This window comes from Crocodylus siamensis, chromosome 2 (genome assembly GCF_052110815.1).
Source record: "Crocodylus siamensis isolate JL-2025a chromosome 2, ASM5211081v1, whole genome shotgun sequence".
NCBI lineage: Eukaryota > Metazoa > Chordata > Crocodylia > Crocodylidae > Crocodylus > Crocodylus siamensis.
In genome coordinates, this window is record NC_143396.1 from 57,882,882 (window position 1) to 57,907,308 (window position 24,427).

A 24,427-nucleotide genomic window follows, 5' to 3' on the forward strand; every position below is an offset into this window, starting at 1 on the left:
CAAACGTCAGCACTTTACTTCAAGCTCAGCATGCCCCTGCACAGTGGACAATGCTTGCCCAGAAGAGGCAGTGCATTAGTAGGACTGGGGTTGCCCAACATCTGTATAGATTGGACACTTCAGCAGGTCTTTATGAATCAGTTATTAGATAAAAGCACTAAAAAGCCCCACTGAAGAGACGATATATACAGAGCCAGGTTGATGTGCTGCCTCTTGCAGTAAAATACTGAGGTGTGTTGGTTTTGATTTTTGTTGGTTTTTTTGGTCACATCTGTCAGCCAAAGATATTTTGTCTGTCAGGTGGAGTTAAAAGCTATGTCATCTCACCTGTGAAAATTTTGTTTTTGTTAAAGTAAGAATTCTTTTTTTATTCCAGGTTAAAAAAAACAAAAAAAACAAGATAATGGTTACTAATTGGGTGGGTTTGTTTTCATTTAATAAAATGAAAAACTTTTCCACCTAAGTTCTTTATCTTGTATTTCTGCATCTAGTCTTGGGGTGTGCGTGCACATACATGTACAAAGTTAAGGTGCTTACCTAGTAACTTTTACTATTAATCTTTCTATTGAGTTTTATTACTCAGCTATATTTAGTTTTATTTCATGATAGACTATAAGTCACCATACCATGCCTGTTAATCCATAACACTTGCAAAATAGATTAGTAATATAGCCATGAAAAAAAAGATCTTTGTGGGTTGCTAGAACCACTGCTATAAATCAGTGGTTTTCAACCTTTTTAGAATCAAGGCGCCCTCACAAAATCTTTCTTTCACTCTTGACTAGAAAAATAGCAAAGCATTTTTCTGTGGCAAAGGAATCGGAAAGATCATAACATGTCAGAATCTGAGTTTATCTTGTGAATCATGTTTGCACACCTAACTGTGCTAACATAGCGTGGTACCCTGTAGCACCCTTGAAAGGAAGGTGTTCCTAGATGCTGTGGGACTCTGGTTGAGAATCACTATCATAAATTGCTCTTTGACAAGGTAGACTTACCTTGTCAAAAAAAAAAAAAAAGGCAGTGTCATAATTTTATTTAAAAAATTAATGTAAAAACGAAGTTACCAGTTTCACCAGATACAAGATTTTTTTAAATACACAAAAATAAACTTTGCTGTGAAGCAGTTGGAGTTACTAAATATACAACATACCCAATACCAGCCCTCAGAAACAAAAAGGAAGGATTGAGCCAATGTTGCTCAGCCTTTTGGCCCCATAGTCCAGATAAGTAGCATGTGGCTGGTCTGTGTCACTGGGATTGTGGCCCTGCACTGAAAGTACTGTCCAGGGCTGCGCTGTCTGGCTCTCGAAGCTACCAACAGGTCTGGAAGTTTGGCAGCATGGAAGCAGTAATTAACACTGCCACTACTCCCCACACTTTTGGACCTGTGGGGAGCCCCGTAGGCTGGATGACATTGGCTCCATGGGTCAGATCTGGCCCATCAGCCAGAGATTGAATACCCATGTATTAAGCCAACTGAATTGCATGCTCTTTAATCATCCACCCACAGAGCACACTTTATTGCACAGCTACTGTTTCTCACAGTTCATATTGCATATCTAAGCCTGGCCTGCTTAATATTTCATTTATACCCTGCTCACTTGTGCCAACAGAATGCAGTACTGCATCACATGTTTACAACAGAATATCTTTTGAAAATGGTTTTCTCTTACAGGGGCAATAGCTTGCATACATTCCTGATTTCTATGAACTGTTCCCTGCTTTGCTGTTTCCTGCAGCCATATCTGTCTTACAATTTCTTAACATAGTTTATAATTGGGCTATAACCTTGTTTAAAATGGGTAAAGCAGAGCTTCAAATCATCATGTGGGCAAAAGCTGAACTAGTAAACACTTAGTCTTGCAGTCAAAGCATTAGACACTTCTGCTTCACAGAGCAAAAATGTTCATCTTCATTTCATTATTCATTTTAAAGAGAAAAAGTAGTAGATGGGTTTATGTGATAGTGTGTATGAAAGCATCTGAGTTCAGAATATTTTTGCAGGAGGCAGAGAAGGTATGGAATGAAATGCAACAAGCAATTGAAAATTGAGCCAAGAATAGTGTTTTAATTGTCTATGTTGTATTTTAATAGTGGCTGGTATGTGAGTGTAATCAAACATTGGTTTTATTTAGATTTTCGAGCAGGTGCTAAGTGAACTGGAGCCCCTGTGTCTGGCGGAGCAGGACTTCATTAGTAAATTCTTCAAACTGCAGCAGCATCAAAGCATGCATGGAACAACAATGGTATGACCCTTTCAATATAGCTGACCTGATACACAATCTGACACCACAATTACTTAATTAGTAACTGATGTTTAGAATATTGTAAAGAGCAAATAGTTCAGTTTACTGTTTTAAGGACCCAATCCAATTACAAACACATTTCTACCAGGGCTGTGTGAAGCTTCGGTCGCTGATTCGATTTGGGAGAGATTCAGCCCAATTTGGCAGCCGAATCTCTGAATCTGAATTGAATCGTTAATCTCTCGGCAAGAATGGATGAACTTTAACAGTTTCTCAGTGGGCTTGGCTAACTGATGTGGATAAAGCTAAGTTGTCTATGAGTTCAGAAAATTGTTTTAGTTTAAGTTGTACTACATTATAGATTCATAGGAGTAGGGTCGGAAGGGACCTTGTAGATCTTCTAGTCCGACCCCCTGCCCTGAGCAGGAGAGAGAACTGGGCTCAAATGACCCCAGCCAGGTAAATGTCGAGCCTCCTCTTAAAGATCCCCAGGGTAGGAGCCATCACCATTTCTCTTGGAAGTTGATTCCAGATCCTAGCTGCCCTGACTGTGAAGTAGTGCCTTCTAATGTCTAGTCTGAACCTACTCTCTAGCAACATATGGCCATTATTCCTTGTTACTCCAAGAGGTGCTCAGGGGAACAAGGTCTCTCCCAAACCCCGCTGGTCCCCCCTAGTAAGTTTATAGATGGCCACCAGGTCTCCTCTCAGCCTTCCCTTGTGAAGGCTGAACAGGTTAAGGTCCCATAGCCTCTCCTCATAGGGTCTGCCCTGCTGTCCCCAGATCATGCGAGTGGCCCTCCTTTGGACCCTCTCAGTGCTGTCCACATCCATCCTGAAGTGCAGCGCCCACAACTGGATGCATTACTTCAGCTGCGGCCTGACTGGTGTCACATAGAGGGGGGAGGATCACCTCCTTGGCCCTGCTTGTGGTGCATCTGTGGATACAGGACAAGGTACAGTTAGCCCTACTGACCGTGTTCTTGCATTTTCGGCCCATGTTCATCTTGGAGTCAGTAATGATTCCAAGATCTCTTTCTGCCACTGTGCTTTCGAGAAGGAAGTTCCCTAGCCTGTAGGTGTGCTGCTGGTTCCTACTGCCCAAGTGCAGCACCCTGCACTTGTCAGTATTGAATCCCATCCTATTTTCATTTGCTCACCCCTGTAACCTGTCCAGGTCCTGCTGTAATCTGTCCTTCCTTTCTAGCGTGCCCACCTCACCCCAAATCATGGTGTTGTCTGCAAATTTAAACAGGCTGCTCGTCACCCTGTCATCCAAGTCACTGATAAAGAAATTGAACAGCGTGAGCCCTGAGGGACCCCACTACCCACTTCCATCCAGGTTGAAAATTAGCATATGTAGCTACCACTGTTGCTATACCAGTTTTTGTACATGACAATCCAAACTGTGCCTGGACCTCAGAGTGGAAAACTAACTAACCACTTGTATGTTAAGATGCATATTTTGAATTGCTGGCAAATTGAACAATGCAGGCTGTTATTTCTCTCATGGTTGAGTTTTCTTGTCAAAAAGAGAGGCAAGGATATTTTTATTGGACCAACTGACTAGTTGGGATAAAGGTCGACAAGCTTTCGAATGCAGAGGATGCCCTTCTTCAGGTCTGCATTGCCTTGCATTCAGAAGCATGTTTAAGTCTCTTCCAGCAATGCAGTTGGTCCAATAAAAGAGATCATCCTAAGAAATCCTTGCCTCTTTCAATTCCTGGACCAATATAACTACAACATCACTCTATGCTACTGTAAATTTTCTCAAAAAGAGACATCGCCATGCTATTATTTTTGTGGAGAAAAGACAGTGTTTCCCCACATCTCCTTTCCTCCCAGATGGAGACTAGGTACACTATGGGGTAAAATTCTGGTCCCATTGAAGTCAAGGGCAGCTTGTCCATGACTTCAGTAGGATCAAAATCTAATCCTTAATCATGCTATTCCATTGTTGGTGTTTACCTACCAATTAGTAAAGAGCATTACTAAATTGTTGTTTATAGTCTGCAATAGAAAAAAGGTACTTCTGCACTATGGAGGCCAGAAGACAGGAACTGAATAATGCTGTTGGTGAACACTGTTAACACCTTAGTTCAGGCAGGCAGATTATTTGACTCGAGCTGTTCATGACTCAGAAATCCATCTGACACATGATACTGGCCGAGCATTGACAGTATATAACCTTCTATCTTCCCATTTATTAAAAAAACTACAGTAAAACAGCTATTCTTATCTCGCTGTCCTCACTCACGTAAGTGTGGCATAAACTGCATTGGTGGATTTGGACAATTTCAAAGGATTATTGAAGATCAGTGAACACCTGTTACCATTTAATATAACATTCATGATTTGCTTATATAATAAGAGTAGATGTGGGTGATTTAGTTACAGGCATATATGTGGTGAGGAAATGATGCAAAAAGAGTTAAGGGAAGATAATGGAGAAGGACTAAATTATTCAGAATTTGAGGCAAGGACAAAGCCTTGCCTTGAAGACAGTATTGACTTTTAAGGGTGGCCATTGTCATTTAGCAATTTGGTAGTTAATGACTGGAGAATGCTGTATGTTGGAGAGTGCTGAGTTGACTCTGAAGCAGTAGGGCATAGTGTAATGCAAGTGTGGCTACTGTGTATATACCAACTTCAAAAAATAAGCGCTGATGATTTTTGTTTTTTGTAAACATAACTATTAGTTAGGTATAGAATTTTAGTTTGGTATCTTAATTAAACATAATGTCCTGCCTAATTCTTGCAGAGTGAAACAGAAGACACGGATGGAGGAACTTTATCTCGGTCATATAATCCTAGTGTTGCACAGCCTATTTCTTCTGAGTATGTCTTGATATTTTTTATTCTTGTTCATTCCTGAATCTAAACATTTATTATGAATATATCTGTATATTTATTATGAGTATAAATCATAAGTTAATTACTCCTGTTTCCTGCAGGAATATAAGTAATGACTTCTGTGTTTGAGAGTAAATGTTAACTGTTCAGTGTGTATAATATATACTTAAATTTGTTCAGGTAAGTGTTTAATTGTAATACAAAAAATAATTCTGATACCTATCTACAAAATCAATGAAAAAACCCATTTTTTATTTTGTATACATGCCCAGGAGAACAGTTGACCTTTAGGGGAGGCCAAGTCTGGTTCAGAAACTGGATTGTTTGATGTTAATGAGCTAAATAAAAACCATTATCTTCTTATACACTTAAGTTGTGGGGTTTTGGTTTTGACAGCATTCTACTAACATGTGACAGACACTCTGGTTTTCTTTTTTTAGTCCCATGCTGAAAACATTCAGACTTGGTGAATTAAGTAAAAGAAAGAAACTTAATACCAACACATTTTTCATTCTATATAATGAAAATACATAGTAGCTTGGTAAATCATCAGATTTAGTTTTTAATTAATTAATTTATTATATATCTTTTACAGGAAAGACATGATCCGGCAGATGATGATAAAAATATTTCGCTGTATTGAGCCTGAACTAAATAATCTTATAGCTTTGGGCGACAAGATTGATAGCTTTAATTCCCTTTATATGCTAGTTAAAATGAGTCACCATGTTTGGACAGCTCAAAATGTGGACCCCGCTTCCTTCCTCAGCACAACACTTGGAAATGTTTTGGTGACTGTCAAAAGGAACTTTGACAAATGCATTGTAAGTTTTTAAAACTAAACTTCTTATAAAATTTAAGCGCATTAAAAATGGAAGAAGAGTCTAAGCCTTAAATGTCATTGGTTTTATAAATAATTTTGTTTATTCATTGATTATGAATAAATGTAAAGTAAGTCACATACCTCCAAAATTGCATTAATGATTGGTGAGTAGTTTTGTCTTGAGCGTTTTTAAGAATGAACCAGAGAAGTTCAGCCATTTTTGAGGGATGAGATGAGAGTTTTGACACTGCAGTGCTCTAGAACTTGCCCCTATCCTGCTGGTGTGAGCAAGGCAAACATAACATAGCCCTTGAGTCACCTGATTTGCTAAACCAAATTTGTTTTATACTACTGCTACTATTAAAAAAAAAAAAAAAAAAAAAAGAAAAAAAAAAGAAAGAGAGAGCCATGTTAGTCTGAAGTTGGACAGAAGGCAAGATAGCATCTCTGTCTTGCCTTCAGAAATGTATTAAATGTGGATTTAGATAGGCTTGCTAGTAAAGACCAAATGGTGTGCTCTTCTAGGACGGGTGTAGCTTCTTTTGCCAAAATACACTTTTGCTGGCACAGTCCCTATGCAAACACTTGAATTAAATAAATTGTATCATTGAAAGGACCCTTTTTCAGAAAATCTACATCTACATTAGGGCTTTTGCTCATATAAAAACAAACAAACAAGACCTAACACTGCTTACTAACTGTATAGTATCTCAGTATAAGTTTCTACTGTTATAATTACAGATGGGCAGAATTTATTAATTGTATTTATTAGTAAGAATGAAGCATAAGAAAATGCTTGGTTCCTTTCTTATTTTTACTTTTTAATTTGGTTGCATTGAACAAGTAGTTCTTTATAAAAATTAAACTTATCTTAGTATTTGCCAGTACAAGTTGCTAGTTGCTTGCAGGAAGCTGCAGAATATGTGCTTTTTTTACATAAACAAGGAGGAAGGAAAACAGAAGCTGTAAAATATATTGTACTTGTGTTCCCTGTTTTATAAAAGTCTGTTTGGGTAAAAAGGATAAAAAGAGCAGGTCACACAAAGATATAAAAGGACAATTATAAGAGTTTAGTGAAATGAGTACTTTTTTCCTATTTTCTTGTCCGACACTGTGCTTTCAACAATGTATAGATTAATTTCTTTTTGCTTTTAACTTAAGAGTAACCAAATTAAACAGATGGAAGAGGTAAAGATATCAAAGAAGAGTAAAGTTGGAATCCTTCCATTTGTGGCTGAATTTGAAGAGTTTGCGGCACTTGCTGAGTCTATTTTCAAGAACGCAGAGCGCCGAGGAGATCTTGATAAAGCCTACTTAAAACTTATAACAGCTGTTTTCTTCAATGGTAAGGTCTGTTGCTGTGGTCAGCCCAATTTTATTCAAAAACCACTGCTTAGCCAAGGTGTCTTTCTTTCTAATTTGGAGGGCAGGATACATAGTTGTGCCTGAAATTATCATTAATGGCATTCCTTAAACTGGTCAATGAGGAAGACGGATCAGAAATACAATATGGCATTTATCTTGACATCAAACACATCATCAATAGTAGATGTATCCATGTAGCAAAACTTGAGCACCCTGGCCTTATTTTGAAAAATTCTATTTTCTACTACTAAAGCCATTTGGGTACATGCTTGTGTGATCACATGTGCTTTGCATATAAAAATGTTCTAGGAAATATTGATTGAAATCAGTTGTTGATTACAACAAGCATACTGGTTATTAACTTAAATGTTAACAAATGCATACTGGATGCAGCCATACTGAACCTTTTTTTCATCATTTTTTTTAATATAATGGGTTGGTGGGTGCTTTCTGGTGCTATAGAGTGACAGTTTGTGGATCTATCTAAAATTTAAAAAATATAAATAGATCTGTTCTAGATGTGAAAGCCAGAGACCCTTTTCTGGGGGTGTTACTGTAACTGGCTCTCTTGCACTCATCTTCCATGGTGATCTTTTCCCCCCCATAATTTGGATGTTTTTTAGTTATTTTAAGAGATGAGAAATTAATTTTCAACTTTTTTTTTTAAGTGGAAAAAGTGGCAAATGAAAGCCAGAAAACTCCCAGGGATGTGGTGATGATGGAGAACTTCCACCATATTTTTGCCACACTGTCTCGTTTGAAAATTTCGTGTCTCGAGGCTGAGAAAAAAGAAGCTAAACAGAAATACACAGATCATCTTCAATCTTATGTTATCTACTCTTTGGGACAACCTCTCGAGAAACTGAATGTAGGTACTTTTGAAAGCCTGTGGGTAAAGGTCAGAGGGGGGAGCATCTGGGGAATGTCATGGTGGGCATCTGTTACAAGCCGCCCAACCAGAAGGAGTAGGTGGACGAGGCCTTCTTTCAATGACTGACTGAAGCTTCCAAATCACAGGACTTGGTTTTCCTGGGACTCTAATTTATTGGGACATCTGCTGGGTGGGAAACACAGCAGTGCACAGACAGTTCAGCAAATTCCTGGAGCACTGGGGGTGTTGGTTATAGCCATGTTGGTCTAAGGACATAGGCAGAAAAGGTTATTTGGGTGACTGTGATATTTTCTACCAACTAAATTATACCAGCTAAATAGTTGGAAAAATTGTTCTTTGCAAGCTTTCGGGCACAAACACCCTTCTTTTGGCATAGGGAGAGTCTGCTGGTGTTACACTTCTGTTGCACACAGGAGAACACACTAAGCCAATATGCAAAATGCAGGTTTATGAAAATGGAAACTCGTATCAGGGAAGATCAAAGGGGAATATTTGGGATAACTTTTGTTACAGATAGTAGGCCAACTAGGGGGCCGGGTGCTCTTGCAAATTTTCCTGATGCAGTAGAACATTGGTGCTCAACATTTTTTTCCCACTGGGCCAGATGGTGGTTACAATCAAGCCTTTTAGGTAGACACTTGGCTGGGATTCAGTTAGGTTGATAATGTCTTGAGCAGGGGGCTAGTTTAGATGACCTTATGACAGGAGTGGGCAAAATGCAGCCCGCCAGGCCATTCTATCCAGCCCAAGGGGCTCCTGAAAAGTTTAGAAAATTAATAATTATCTTCTGGCTGCCTGTCATGTGGCCTTTGATGGCTTGCCAAAACTCAGTAAACAGCCCTCCACCCGAAATAATTGCCCGCCCCTGCTTTACGAGAGCCTCTTCCAGCCCTACCTTCCCATGATGCTTTGAACTGTATTTCTGATGAAGAATATATTTTTCTCCAGAAACTGTCAAATGTGCACAATGTGCATTTGCACTACCAGGCAGATAAGAATGAGATAATCTCTTGTTTTGTTAAATTCCAGTAAGAATGGCTACTTAAGGGGCTACAGTTTTTACCTGGAAAAAAGTCTAAAGAGCTCAATCAATGGCTTCTTACTAACGTGTTTTAAATATTATATCCAACCTGTTGTGTCTTGGAAAAGGAGGGCATCTTTCTTTGCTATAATTTTCATTATTGTTCTTCACTTTTAGATGTGGAGCAAACATCCTGTTTCTAAATTACTTAAGTCTCTTATCTAATTTCCCAGAAAGGTCCCAGCAATCCAGTTGAACTGTAACATGGTTACTCAAATTGCCATTGCTCAAATCATGAACGAGACTTTATAAAGGGGGATAAGGCAAGGTGCTGCATTTATTGATCATGAGTTAGACATAGAAGTTTGGGCACACTATTCATACAAGCACATACAAATCTTCATACACATCATTACACATAGGCATACACATACACAAAACAACTGTTTCATTCACACACCAACCAGATATAGTTACCAGCAATAGTTGCTCAATATAAGCCCAGTGTGGCCAACCCGGGCTTATTGAGTAGATGATGATTTGAAGATAACAGCTGGAGTGGGGTGAAGAGATGCATCTGTGCTCTGATGAAACAGCAGTAGAGAAAGAGACTTACCCAACTTTGGCATTTTCAAAGTTTTGTTTTGTTTTTTTTTATAGGGACTGGCATCCTTTGTTTCAGTGCTTTGGGGTTTCTCCATACCCAGCTTCTGTTTTTGTGGTGGTTCTTCTTTTGTCTTCAGCTTATCTGGCAGGATGGGTGCTTTTTTTCCCCTTGTTATCTTCTTTGTGCCCCAGGCCCCAGAGGGATTCTTCAGCCAGTTATTAATTAGTTTACTGACCGGTAACTTACATTTGGCGCTTTGTTGTCTACATAGACAGTTCTATCTTTTTCTCCCACCTCTATGCCATTCACTCTTTTACATGCACTCATACATAAAGGCTATGCAGAGTTCATTCACTTTTATGTCTAGCAGAAGGGTACAAAATGGAGTTTTCAAGTTGCTTACAGGACAAGACTAACATGATTACATTTCACTATTATTACAGTATGTTAACATCAGCTACATTAGTTCAGTTCATGTTACAACATGGTTTCTGGAACACCCAGATTACTTCAGCTCCATTTGAGATGATTGTGATAAAGTAATTTAAGCTAAAATTAGTTTTGTAGCTTATTATAAAAGCGTCTATAAAACTGAATTATTTATGATTAAGAAAAAAGAAGTCATGGAGTTGTGTGTATATGATCTGTTTAAAAAAAACACAAATAACCTTGCCAGAGTTGCTTGAGTCAAAGTATGGCTTGCTTTACATACATTTTTCTAAACCATTTTCACCCCTTTTGACAAGCTGGGTGGGGGTGAGGGGAATGGCACTGGTTGAGGGGAATGGGAGATTGGCAGGAAATATTCCTTATTATATCATATGCCTTTAGGAAAAGCATCTTATTTTCATGTGGATGACTACAGTTCCTTATTTTTATGTGAAACTCTGCTACCTTTCCATGCAGTATTACCTCATTAACTAAGCAGTGTCCAGCTGGGTCAGTACTTAATGGAAGGTTTCAGGGAAAGGGTCATTTTTCAGGAAGTGGTTTCATTTTCCTTTGGCTAATGTTTTAGAGCAGTGGCTCTCAACTGTTTTAGACTCAAGGCACCCCTTATTAAACTCAAGGCATCCTTTAGAAAACATCAGTTCTTAATTTTCACTTGATTTTTGCCTACATAAAAATAATAGAGCAATTCTATTGCAAATAACTTGAACCACAACAGGTCAAAATGGCTTAACATTGTGGATTCCTATTTGAAAGCTTTGGTGTTTTCTTATGAATCATATGTGTACACACCTCATAGTGACAATAGGCATGGTACTCCTAAAAGGATCTCAGGGCACTCGAGAGCTACTGGTTTAGAGGTAGCTAATGTTTATAGGTGCTGTGTCAGATCCTTAGTTTATGTAAATCAGTGTAGTATAACTGAACTCAATAGTTTCCTTCCCCCCCCCACCCCGCCAGGTTATGCATATCAGCCTTTCCACACTTACTTGAATCACAAATGATTTGGTAATCATTAACAGTTCTCTTTTACTTCAGCATTTCTTTGAGGGTGTTGAAGCTCGTGTGGCACAAGGTGTAAGAGAAGAGGAAGTAAGTTATCAATTAGCTTTCAATAAACAAGAGCTACGAAAAGTTATAAAGGAATATCCTGGTAAGGAAGTGAAGAAGGGATTGGATAATCTGTATAAGAAAGTTGACAAACATCTTTGTGAAGAAGAAAACTTACTTCAGGTAATATTATAGCAAATATTGGATATAAGGAATAATTTTACACTTCAAATTTGTTTTTATATATGTGTATGTATATGTATGTATATATATGTATGAACATTTGGCAGCTGCATGGAGTCTGTTCTCTAAAGTGGAACTGTATATGAAAATAAGGGGAAAATTAGTGTAAGTTGGACCACGGGAATGCTGCATAAACTTACAACTCTGTATTAAGAGCATTCCAGGAAGGTTATTAATAAACAATACTGTATTTGCCATCACATAAATGTTACCTTTGCCTTTTCCCACTTATGGGTTGTGTTTGAGCTTCAGAACTATCTTTAGGGAAATTCTGGCTTTCAGGAGCATGCCTGCCCTCCTTGGGGGACTGAGTATGTTGAGAAGAGTTCTGTAAAAGGGCTCTTGCACATTTTGAAAGACCTGATATTGATCAGTGAGGGAGATGAGACCAAATTAGATGGACCATCTGTCTGAACAGGAGACTACTACTTCAGCACAGAACTTATTTTCAATTCATGTTATCTTTTAATACAGTAATTCTTGGGGCTCAGCTATGGGATTTTTGTGTGTTCATTTGGCTTAATTTTGTTTTTATTTGAAGTAAAAAAAAAAAAAATCTAGTTTTTTGTTTTTTGAGGAGGCAGAGCTAAGCCACTGACTGCTTTGAGGGCTTTGTGATGGTATTTCATTATTTGCTTGGTTAATAACAGGATATTTGTCCTTAACGCACTATCTACTTTGCAATAATAAAATATTTTAATGTTGGGTTTTTTGTTTTTTTGTTTTTTTTTAAACGAGACCAACCCCTACACTTTCTCTTACCTCATGATGTTTTGGTAGAAGTTTTATAAAGGTTAGACTAATAGACTGTTGAAGAATATTTTTTTCTATTTTAAGGAACAGCAGTTTTTGCCTCCAAATTAAGTGCGACTTCATTGGCAATGTGTAGGGGGTACATGCAGGTGCACCTGCACCCCGAGATTGGTGGTGTACCCTCTAAAAGAAGCGCCAACACTGCTGGTGGCACAGGCAGTTGGTGCTTGCTTTTTCTCTCCTGCCGACACTTCTGTGGCTTGCCTGCGGGTTATCACCATGCCCCCCCCCAGCCTCCAGGGCACATATTGTTCATGTGCAGCTTGCTCTCAGTTCACTTTTGTTGTTGATAATTTCTGCCTTTCCAAATTCCCCATTAACTACTGAAAAAGCATAAAGCTAAAGCCATGGTTACATCTATACCTCAATGCCATTTGTCCTTTTCTAAACATTTTGCTTTCTACTCTGACAGGTTGTATGGCATTCTATGCAAGATGAATTTATACGCCAATACAAGCACTTTGAAGGGCTGATAGCCCGCTGCTATCCTGGGTCAGGTATTACTATGGAATTCACTATCCAGGACATCTTAGACTACTGTTCCAGTATTGCACAATCTCACTAATTTCTACAAAGAGAAAGATAAGCTAACAGGAAAGCTTGTGATAGGAAAAAAAAATCATGCTCTTATAAATGTTACTTACTTTGCAAAGATGGAATTACAAGCATCTTAAGCTGTCCTATAAATGTCTATTTACACTCCCATCTCGTGTGTCTGAATGTAGAATAAAAAAAGTAGCAGTATTGCTTTCGAGTGGGTAGTAGCAATACTTTAAAGCCATGAATTCCACAAAACACTTCAGATACTATTTTCTTCCTCTTTTATGCATATGTTTATTTATACTTTCCCCCCCTCCTAATGGCAACTACCCTTGTAAATGTGTAGCACATGGAAATGACACTACCCTCCTATCTTCGATAGTACTTTATATCATGGAAATTATGTAACCATTAAAAGATTGTACAGACTTTTTCTGTCTCTGGCTGTAATATGTGGATGTGGCATTAATCCAAATAAAATGATAAATTCATGTTTTGAGAAGGTAATGTGACTGTGGTTGTAATTCTTCAGTAAAAATAATCTGTTTCAAAGGATGTGTTTACAAATTCACTAACTAAAGGACTTTTCATTTCAAAGCAGTCACTATACTTCCCTGCAACAGACACAACTTCATTGATGAAGCTGTATGGGCTGGGGGTTGCCTTCATCTGTAGTGGGTGGGCACGACCATCTACCATGGTCGTTGATCAATACGTATATTGACAACATTTCATAGAAGCAGGACATTGGCAGTTGTTCACTTGCTTTACCTGCAGCAAGTTAAGGTTTTAGGTCTGTGTTGCGTCAGGGTTGATGGTAGTTTTAGGAAGTTTTCATTACGGTTTGGATAGGGATGATCCTGCTTCAACAGGAGGTTGGACTAGAGCAGTAGTTCTCAACCTGTTTTTTGTACCAGGACCCATTTGTAAATATCAGTGGTGTGGAAGAAATCAAACTTTGCGTTTTGTGGTTGAATCAGAACTGGCAGAGCCAGCTTTTCTTTATTTAAGGCTATACTGTGATCACAGGGAGAATGCCATATAGCAAGGGGAATCGCCCACTTGTGTGTTTCAAAGGATTTCTCAGACTCTCTAAGTTTACAAGTGTATTTATACTAAAGACAGAGAAAGAGATAAAAAAATACACTTTGGAGAAACAAAACAATAGTAAATTACACAGAAATTTAAGAAGTTTACTTAAACAAACTATCTATGCACAGGACAAGATATCAAGATAACCTAAGGAATCCTGCACACCTTGGGTTATCCTTATCTCAGAACATTTAACTGAATTAAGCAGTATCAGCACTTCTGGTCTTTGTCTGTTTTTCCAGTCAAGTAACCTAATTACTTCTACAATAGCTAGCCCTGACCCAGGGCCCCTCACCTCCTGACCTGCTGCCCCCAGGCCCCTGGTGTGTGGGGCAGGAGGTGGGGCCCAAGCAGCCTCTTGCAGGCTGGAACTCTGCCAGCCTGCAAAGGAAACACTACCACTTCCCACATTTTTCTTCTTTAAAGGAGGATCTATTTTTAAAGTTTGTTCATGACGCTTTCATATATTCTTGCGACCTACAGCTTGATAAATGCTCGACTTGGATGACCTCTGCCCTACTTTGATTCTAGGAGGATTCTAGGAGGATTTCAGGGACATTGCAGAGCAGTCTTGCCTCCATTGCAGCAACTCACAGGCTGTACATTCATAGTAGTTTTGAGAGATTGTGTGCTCCTAGCAAAAACCTGCTTGCATATCAAGTTTGAATTCAGCAATTATATTCCTAAGAGAGAGGTGGGCAACTTATAGTTCACACAGGGGAATGATCACCTGTCTCTAAAAGCAGGTCAAGAGCTGTGCTTTTATATCAAATAGTTAACGTATGGGAAGGGTGTGGTGAATAATTATCTCTTTATGGATCGCCTACCTGCTGATATGTCCTGTTGGCAAAGCTGACTACGAAATTGACTACAATCCTGTCCAAGCAGGCAGGAGATGGCCTGCAGGCCCTGACAGTTGGCTCTCCCGTGGCAGCCCCTACTGCAACCGGTGGGACAGGTAGTGCCTACAACTGACAGGTGAGGCATCTTGGGGGCTGTTGTGGAGACATAGCTCGTGCTGCACAGCTCTGCCACGCATTGGTTGACCAGCTGCGCGCTGATACCAGCAAGGAGGCTGTGACCCTCGTGCTGAGACATCCAGGAATCCCTACCCTATTTCTGCAGAAACCCCTATTCTGCGCCGGGCACTGGTGCCTCTTCCCGCCAATCCAGGCTGTAGCAAAAGAAGGAAAGGAGGCTCCGCCCACGGAGGGAGGGGCCTGTGTTGGCCACACCTCCAGGGCCGCGTGGCGCGGGGGTGCAGGGGGCGGGGCCGTGGGGCAGGAGCTGCCCGGAGGTCGCAGCCCGCTAGGGGGCGCGGCGGTTGGGAGCGCAGGCAGCACTACGCGTGCGCGGTTGCTGCGGCGACGCTCGGAAGCGCCGGATGCAGCGCGCGCCATTTTCAAACCGCCGGCCCGGTCCGGCCCGGCCCGGCCGCGCGCGCAGAGGCCTGCAGAGCCTGCACCGAGCCGGTGAGTGTGCGCTCAGTATCACCAGCCGCCGCCTCTGCCGGAGGCCGCGGGGGAGGCGGTTCCCGTTCCTGGCGGGGGTTGCCGCGGGGCTGCTTGTCGCGCGTCATAAGCGGCCTGTGCGCACGCAGTCGCGGGCCTGAGGCACAGCCCGGGGGCGGCCGGCGCCGGAGCAGCGAAGCCACCGCAGCTCCGAGCCGGTTTTCGGGCGCTTCCTAGCTCGTTCATGCGGGTCCGTGAGCGGGGCGGCGCGGCGCCAGCAGCTCTGGTGCGAAGCCTTCGGGCGCTGCTTTGGTTTTAGGTCTTGGGGTGCAAGGCTTTTCCCTGAGAGAAATCCTGGCACTGGCCACGGTGTGAAGCCGCGGCGGGGAGGGAAGACCGTGGGAGCGCGCGCGCTCCGGGCCTGAGCGTTGTTCCAGAAGCACTAGGAGGTTTTCGCTCCGCAGCCTTTTCCCCGGGCTGGGGTAGAGCCTGCCGGTTCGGGGTTCTTCGTCTTGGAGGGCAGAACTCGTCTCCCGGTGCACGTGGACTTTTAATCTCTGTTTAATTCTCGTGTTCCCGAAGGACACGAGCCTGCACAAAGACCTCTTCTGCTATTTCCCCTGGCCTGTTGTGACGGAGCTGGTTTTCAGCCAAATGCTATGAAAACTCCTTCATGTCCATCCTCGCAGTTATTTTTTGAGGAGATGTTCTAGTGCAAGTATCCGTGAATTTTAGGGTGTGAAGAACGATGTAGGAAAGCAGCCAGGTGCCCAGGGTGGTGGGTTGCACTGGGGGCAGTGGTGACTGCTGACCGCAGCTGTGCCCCTGGAAGGATCTTGCAGCCATATTGGCAGTTGATGTTTTTCTGGCATCCCCTCCCCTCTGCTGGCAGCACCAGAGGTGGATGTTCAAGTCCCACCCTAACTATGCAGCTGGTGATCAGTGTGGCTTCTTGCAAAGTACTTAGCTTGTATTTAAGCTACTGGATCCCAGAATTTATTGAAGGTCTTGGGGCAGTAGTCCATACATATTCATTTATATCCAAAATCAGGTGTCTTTTGGACTCGGCGTACAGCTAACTGACACCATTAGCAACTTCTTTGAGGAGTGTAAATACTACACCAAACAGCATGATGTAGTTTCCAAACAATTATTCATGCCTGCAGCGCTCTGCAGTTATACCCTGGCATTTAGACTGCTGTTTCTGAGCAAACAGGAATTTTCTGAGTCTTACTTGGTATTGGACCCTTTTCCATAAGGATTTCAGGACATGTAACAGGGATTAGTTTGGTGGCACTAATGACCTCATATATGGTGAAGGGTCTTGCAGTCATACTCTCACACCATATATGGTGAAGGGTCTTGCAGTTATACTTTCACATCTATTATGTCAAAAGATATTTAATGATCATTAGATCCTTCTGTCCAGCCTTGGACACTACAGAAATTTATGGGCTTTCTCATTATGGTTGTTCCTTTCGGACTAGAAGTTAAAGTTGTGATGGCTACCTTCAAAGCCCATGTTTGTGAAGCCTCCTCCTCATTTTTCTTTTATTTGATGTTTATATGGAATAATTCAGGGAGATTATAACACACGAAAAAGCAGAAATTATTAAGGACATCTAGCACTATATTGCACGCGTGTCAAAAGCAAATACTGCATCTCAGCGGCACTATTTGCACTCGAGACATTTGGATTTTCAGTTAGTTGAGGCTAAATCCTGGAAATATTTGAAAAGATGAGCGCTGACAGACATGGGGCAGGGACGGGCCCTCATGCTTTAGAGGGAGCACGTTAATTCAACCCGACTCTGCAACGCCTGTAGAGATTGGGACGCTTCAGCGGGGCTTTTTGGTATTTTTATGTAAAGCTAATTCAATCAGTTATTAGATAAAAGTGTCAAAAAGCCCCACTGAAGCACCTGATCTATACAGACGTTGGGCAAGCCGGGTCCAACTAATACACTGCCTCTTCTGGGCATGCACTGGACTTGGCTCAGGGGCACGCGGCTTTTAAAGTAAAGCGCTGGGTTTTTGGCGGAGGGGTGGTTAATGTCTGTAAGAAACAACAAACATTTTAGGATGAGAACATTTTTTTTATATTGTTTCTATCTCCTCAAATTTTGTGCATCTGTCATTAGATCTCAGAGAGATCTGTATCAGCAAAACCTGTCCTTTTCTAATTGTGGCTGGCAAAAAATTTCCTCCTCATTGGATTTGGACTTAGCTACACTGATCCAGATGTTGTTCAACTCCAGAAAAGAAAACTCCTGAAGTTGGTTCTGAATAGATGCCCATCTGTTGAGAAATTCTGACTAGCAAGACCAAATTACTCACTCATTTGCTTTCTTTTGTGGTTCCATATTGGATACCAGGTCAAATTCAAAGTTGTGGTTCCTCTTCAGAGGCCTCCATGAGTTTGTCCAGGGTTACATGTACTGGGATTGTGGACTTTGTAATAACTGTATTGTGTTAGAAGTATGGAACTCAGCCTCCAGTGACTGTTTTGTGTTGTGTTTGTTTTGTCTGCAAACAACAGAGACCCTTTTTTTAGAAACTAGCCCACAAATCGTGTTCCTGGAAGAGATAAAATAACCATGATGTTCAGAAAAAGTGTAATATTTTTATTAGGTGAATGCTAAGCAGTCTTCCCAAAGTTGAGGTCTAACTGACTAGAGGAGGACAAGACATATATGTCTCATTTCTGGAAAGTGTTCTGCTAGCTCAGTGTTGGAATCTAGATAAATATAGTGAAACTGTGCAAATAAGGGCATTGTATGGCATTTTTCTTACACAATTTTCAGAGAACTTTCTAATATTTTCTATTAAAAAAATAAGTTTTCTGTTCTGTAACTCTGTTTCATAGGATAATACTATATATACTGTGTAATCTTTTACGGGTCATTAACTTTTTCAGTGTGGTACAACCATCTTTGAAGTGTGTTCATGATGACCACAGCCGCAGAACGCAAATTCATTAACCTCCGGAAACGGCTAGATCAGCTTGGCTACCGGCACCCCCTGGGAGTGGAGAGCCTGCCTCTGGTGGAAAAACTCTTTAGGTATCTAGCCAAAACAGAATTTTTTAACAATCATGTTACTCAAGTTGTATATATTATATAATTATAACGAGTAGTGGAAAATAACCTTGTTTGAAAATCTTTTTCAGAATAAGCTATCCTAAAACAGATTTCTTGAACAATGGGGTCATCTTAAATTTTATTAGAATTATTGGGATAGTTCCTCCACGTATTGATAGACTAAGAAAAATCTTATTACCCAACTTCTGGAAAAACAGTCGCCATAGAAGCCAGTGATCTGTTCTAAAGAATCATATGTGAATTTAGTGAATGAGATGTCTGAACTGAGGCTGACAATTAAAATGGACATGTTTACTCAGTTTCTGTTTGATTTTTGTATGGGTAGAATATTTACTACATCCACTTTTACTTAAGTGTATTGTGGTATGCAAGTGGTTGCTTACAGCCAGAAAACTAATTTAACTAGGTAGTGAGCAACAAGGATACCTTATTCTGCCTTCTACAAAATCCCAGCTTTGATGCCATAAAGGAGATATGAATTGGACCTAAAGTCACTCTAGTCCAATATTCTGTCCCTGATAATGGGCTGATTAAATGTAGGGTTAAGAACCCCACTATAGTCAGAAATAGAATGATCTGCCCCCTCTACATTATGTTTGATCCTCATCTCTAAGGCCTAATGTATGCTAGTGTTCTGCTTGCAAAATCTTTGCATATATCTAAAGTCTGCCCAGAACCATTCTTCTGTTACCATGCCTCTTCTAAGGAAAGTTGCCTCTACAGCTGACAGAAGGTGCAAATAGACACTCTTGCAACTTCTGCTAGTTTCATGGTCCCTTTAACTATTGATACCTTCCCAGGGTGTACTGTGCACTCTGGCATGCTTGCTAAAATGGAGCTACCAAAAACATGGATATGTATGAGTGGCAGCTTCTGTCTGTCACCAGACAGACTGCTTCTGTCTGTCACCAGACCTTCTGCTGGCCGAATGAACAAAGTCTGATAGTTGGATTGGCTTTAAGACTTGAACCATAAGGCTTAACTTTCTTTCCAAAACATTTTTCATAATGAATGATGTTAAGTAAATATCTAATATCTGAATATCTAAAAAAAAAAGCCAGTTATTTCCTAGATCTTGTTAAATTCTTCAGTTTAAGAACTTTCTTCAGCAATGAGTTTCTCAATTTTTTATGTTGTTTGAATGCAAGAATAATTCTGATAATTCCATATTTCCTTTTACCAACTTTGAAATTCCTGCCTTTTTACTGGAATATTTTCTTTTTCTTGTGGATAATATGAGATATTGATCATAGAAATTCCAGACCTGCTTTCTGTATCAAAAAGGTCAAAGGTCTGTCTGAGCTAACATTCCATTGTGTTAGTGTGGCTAAGGCATGCCAGATTCTGTAACCAATGTCACATAAAGGATTTGTGTGGCTAACATCCCATCCAGACGCTTTTGCCTCTCATCTGAATTACAAGGTACCCATTTATATTTGGGTCAGCTAGTGATGGCCTTCTGCAGGAGTCAGGAGAGAGGCTTATACATGGACCCTTGGAGCCATAGTGAGATCCCTTAACCACTCTCTTATTGTGCCCCTTGCTTTCTTTATTATTTCATCTGTGTTTTAATTGTGTCCCCTCTTACTTCCCTATTTAAATAAAAGTCTTTACATTTTCTCTTTCCATGAGTTTTTCCAAATCTTGATTATTCTCATTGCTTTTCTGTGCAACCACTTTGGTTGTAATATCTTTTCCCAGTGAGGGCCAGAACTGCAGGAAGTATTCCATATGATGTTGCATCATTTATTTGGGTGTGCATATCTATAAGTCTGATTGTATTCTACATGTCATTCACTATTGCATTCTTTATGCATTTTATGCCTTTTGTGGAAGAAACCCACTTTTCATTTTTAGCCTTGTTGGACAAAAGCAGTCTGTTTACCCACAATTTGTACTTTAAATGAGGAACATGCAAAGTCAAAATTGAAAAGAACAAAAACTTTGAATTCATTTAGTCTACAAAGAAAGCAGTGCAATGTGTTTCATATTGAATAATCATTGTAAGCAGTGAATGTTAATGTCTTCCATGTTTTAGTAGTGTTGAAGTGATGTTGCTGTGATGGTTCACGAAATATAAGAAGTAAGAATCCAAAATGTGGAAGTTACCAAAATTTGCCATTTATAATGAAAAATCCAGAGTCTTAAAAAAAAAAAAAAAAAAAAAAAAGTCAGACTACATAGTGACATCTACTTCCAACCTAAGGTTGTGTAAGAAACATAATATCATTCTCTTATGTCTTGTTTTTATTTAGGTATGGAGTTTTACACAAGTTTTTGTTCCATTTGTTACTTAGTTCAGCTATGTTTGTTTCTCTTCCAGAGGCCTCAGGAAGGATACTGTGATACCCAAAAGCTTGTCTGTGTCTGTGTCTGTGTCTGTCTGTTCGACCATGCAGTTGGTCCATTAAAAGATATCACCCGCAAGAATTCTTGCCTCTTGCATATTGAATGATCAAACTTGAGTTCTGGAGTGTTCTTAGAAAAGGGACCTTAAAATAACCTGATTTGACTGAGTGCTAGAAGCTTTCCTTGTAAGATGCCCTTTTTCATATTGAATATTTGAAAAAGTTGAGTTTAAAACAATGTGTGCTACATGCTCTGCTGTATTAAGATTTTTTTCCCTACGGTTATGGCTTATTTTAGGAAAAAAATTAATCATACATTTTTTGGCATTATAGGCACCAGATATGTTGAATGACTTCTTGTTATGGGATTCTCTCTAAACATCTAATGGCAGTATCATGAATAATCTTTGTTAAAAGGGAGTAAGAAAAGGAAATCAATTACACTTACAAATTCTTTTGCATTTGCTTGTATTCTTATCTTGAAAACTTCATTGAACTCCTGTCAAATTCTTATAAAGGAAAAATATATCTTTACATGTGTTCTGGAATGTATATGCCTGTCTTTAATGCCAGGAGGGAGTTTTAAAAACACAAATCTGGTCATTTTCAGTTTTTAGGAAAAAAATTCTGGTAGGTAAAACATACATGCTAGAAATAATTTAAAGTGCTACTTGTCCTTTTAAGGACAGAATTAACATGTAGAGCTGTTGTTTTCAATTTGTTAGGATTTCTGCCTCAATTTAGTCTGTCAACTACTGCTTGGTTTCAGTGATCTTGTCCATACAACAGAGAGTCTACGCAGTGCAAAGTTATCTGCTGGAAAAACTGAAAAGGAGTGCAGCAATTTTGATGCTATTCTGGAACCTTATAAAGCAGAGAATGCTAAACTTACCAGAGAAAATAATGAACTACATTTAGAGATACTGAAACTGAAAGAACAATCTGATCGTCATGTAAGAGGTAATTTAAAAAAAAAATCCCAAAGATAATTTATAGTCATTCTGAATCAGATATATTCAAGGCTGTTAAGGAGACTTTTATGTATGTATTTAACTATAAGTACAAGTGTGGTCCCATTGACTTTAGTATGTTTGGAGGATTGAGGTCTAAATGTGTAAATATTTGTTTTGCAATCCACAGGCTTTTGAATTTAAACAGTATCACATATTGATAGTGTCAGATTGTAACTCTTCTGAGACATACTCACAAATTAGAAAAAATACTTAATTAAAATATCAGGGATATAGCTGTTTAAAATACAACTTTATTTTGGGACACGTTTTGTCCTTTTGTCATTCCAATTTATAATCTTTCTGTGTTTTTATATAAATTGCTCCTTTTTCAGATAAAACATATTATTCTCCCTCTCTGCTTGAACAGTAAATCCACGTTAGAATCTGGCAGTGAAACCTACTGTTCCTCGTGGCCCATCATAGCAATTCTGTGTTTTGTCCTCTAATTTCTAATTACAGATTCTTTTAGTAATCCAGTGTTTCATGTGAGGATGAAGATAATCTAGTTTGCTGTTATACATCTGTATTCAAATGCTGTATAGAGAAGAAAAAGTATTTCAGTAATTCAGATATGTAGAGGTACTGGGTGCCAAGAGACAACACTGTGGGGTCAAATAGCCATTCCAGTCCCTTGGCTAGAGAGTTGCCTCAAAGGGAGCTCTACTTTGCTTCCACTGCTCCCATAGCAGAGAGGCAGTTCTTTGCTTGCAGCTCAGGCTGCTGCCTGGGGACTGGTTCTGAGGTTCCAACAGTGGCTGGCAGCACCAAGCAACCCACAGGGGGAAGGGTGCATTGCCCCCTGGGTGAGCCAGACTAGGCCTACAACTGTGGCTGCTTCCTCAGTACTGGGACTGGTCCCTGGGCACAGCAGCAGCTTACAATTTATGGGACAGTTCTTGCATCTGTTGCCTACCCTGCAAGACTACTCCCATGGGTTCTGTGGCCAGAAGAATGACTTGTATTCTAGTCATGGGGGCAGGGCTTCTTGCTGCAGCTGACAGAGCATGAGCAAGAATCTGCATTCTGGCAGCCTAGGCAGCATTGCTGAGGCCTCCAGCACTGTGGGTCTTGTCAGTTTGCTAGCTAGGTGATCAAGCTTCTTGCCCCTATGTTTAGGCCCAGGCCCACCCTCCCACGCCGTGCTATCTGCAGGGAACTGGGGGGTGGAGAGCAGGCCAGGCCAGCCCTGCTCTGTTGCCACTGCCTCCAGGGAGCAAGGCATGGGCACAACTGGCCTCGCCCCCCCTCCCCCCACATCCCCTGTGTCCCCACTGTGATGGCAGTGGGCTGCCTTCTGTCAGAACACTTCTTCACACTCTGATTGGCTGTTTGTCAGCCAGTTAGCATGAATAAAGTGTGACAGACAGACTAACAGACAGGCTTTTATAATATTTGAATTGGTAAAAATGCAGTTAGGGAAAATATTGATCTATGTATTTTTTTACGAAGATTTGAAAGCCAGCTTAAGAAAAGTTGAACATGAGACAGCTGACTTGAAGTTTCTGAATAACCAATATGTACATAAAATTAGAACATTGGAAAAAGAGAACAAAGCCAAGACTGAAAAAATTCAACAGCTTCAGGAGAAAAATCTGCAAGCAGTGGTACAAACACCAGGTAAGATCTCTGATTGTGAAGCAGTCCAGAACTATTTCTGCTGCATCTTCAAACATCATGCAATATATTTTAATTTCAGATGAGGTCAGCTAGTAGTTGCTTTTTTTGGACTAAGTTAGCAGTCTCCCTATACTTTAAATAAAACAATATTGATGTACATGATTCTAGACAAGCAAATAGCCACGGTTGTATGAATCATTTACAATATAAATAGGATCAATGAGGCAATAAACTTGACAACAGGTCATATGATGTTATTGGGGGGAAGGGAAGAAGAAATGTCAATAAGTAATGAAGAGTCTAATTTAGCTACAGAGCTGATACAAAAGTTATTTTCATATTTGTTTATCTGTTATTGTTGTTGTTGTTTTTATTTGGATGCTTGCTTGCTAGAATAGAACACATCTGTGGTGCAAGTTTTATTGAAAGAAGTACTTTTTGGAGAAAGATTTAAGAGATCTGAGTTACTTAGTTAACAGAAGAGGTGCAAAATTTGGCCCCTATTGCTGGCTAGAATGAAACAAGGAGTCACTTCCCTCAGGCTAAAGAAGCCATAATCCTTGGCTAGTTTCTGTAGTGAAAGCTGGTAACTTTGGCAGCCTCTCTTCTGTTATCTCTCCCCTCTCTCGTGCCTCCTTCTTGTTATTTTTCCTTCCTCATTCAGTCTGGCTTCTCAACTATCAAAGTTAAAGGCCAATATGATGATGATGCTGATTGTCAGTCATATGCCCAAGATGGCCTACTTCCTCTTATCATAAGCTTTTCACTGCTAAGGAGACCACTCGGCTCTTCCTAGCCATTGTCCTGAAATGCCTGTCCCGCTATCTGTCATAGTCTCCAAGTATAGCTCACAATTTGTCTCCTGTTTCTGGTGAGGGCTCTTTTCTATGTTGAATGTA

At 40.1% G+C, this 24,427-nt stretch overlaps 2 protein-coding genes across 6 annotated transcripts in view; both read left to right on the forward strand.

Moving 5' to 3' along the window:
- The window catches only part of EXOC1 (exocyst complex component 1), a 55,004-nt gene extending 41,591 nt beyond the window's left edge, over nucleotides 1–13,413 (forward strand). For all 4 annotated transcript variants that reach the window (XM_090035953.1, XM_090035954.1, XM_090035955.1 and 1 more), the window contains 7 exons: nucleotides 2,139–2,249; nucleotides 5,011–5,087; nucleotides 5,698–5,926; nucleotides 7,087–7,270; nucleotides 7,959–8,158; nucleotides 11,299–11,493; nucleotides 12,779–13,413. In XM_090035953.1, coding sequence (XP_089892079.1) covers nucleotides 2,139–2,249; nucleotides 5,011–5,087; nucleotides 5,698–5,926; nucleotides 7,087–7,270; nucleotides 7,959–8,158; nucleotides 11,299–11,493; nucleotides 12,779–12,931 — 1,149 coding nt within the window. In that variant the 3' untranslated portion in view covers nucleotides 12,932–13,413. The remainder of the gene's footprint in view (nucleotides 1–2,138; nucleotides 2,250–5,010; nucleotides 5,088–5,697; nucleotides 5,927–7,086; nucleotides 7,271–7,958; nucleotides 8,159–11,298; nucleotides 11,494–12,778) is intronic.
- Nucleotides 13,414–14,423: 1,010 nt separating this feature from the next.
- The window catches only part of CEP135 (centrosomal protein 135), a 75,180-nt gene continuing 65,176 nt past the window's right edge, over nucleotides 14,424–24,427 (forward strand). Inside the window, exons 1-4 of one of the 2 annotated variants that reach the window (XM_090035957.1) lie at nucleotides 14,424–15,470; nucleotides 18,367–18,511; nucleotides 21,668–21,858; nucleotides 23,361–23,528. In XM_090035957.1, coding sequence (XP_089892083.1) covers nucleotides 18,396–18,511; nucleotides 21,668–21,858; nucleotides 23,361–23,528 — 475 coding nt within the window. In that variant the 5' untranslated portion in view covers nucleotides 14,424–15,470; nucleotides 18,367–18,395. Of the gene's footprint in view, nucleotides 15,471–15,716; nucleotides 15,736–18,366; nucleotides 18,512–21,667; nucleotides 21,859–23,360; nucleotides 23,529–24,427 lie in introns of those variants that run through there. The other variant, XM_090035958.1, reaches the window with a different exon arrangement.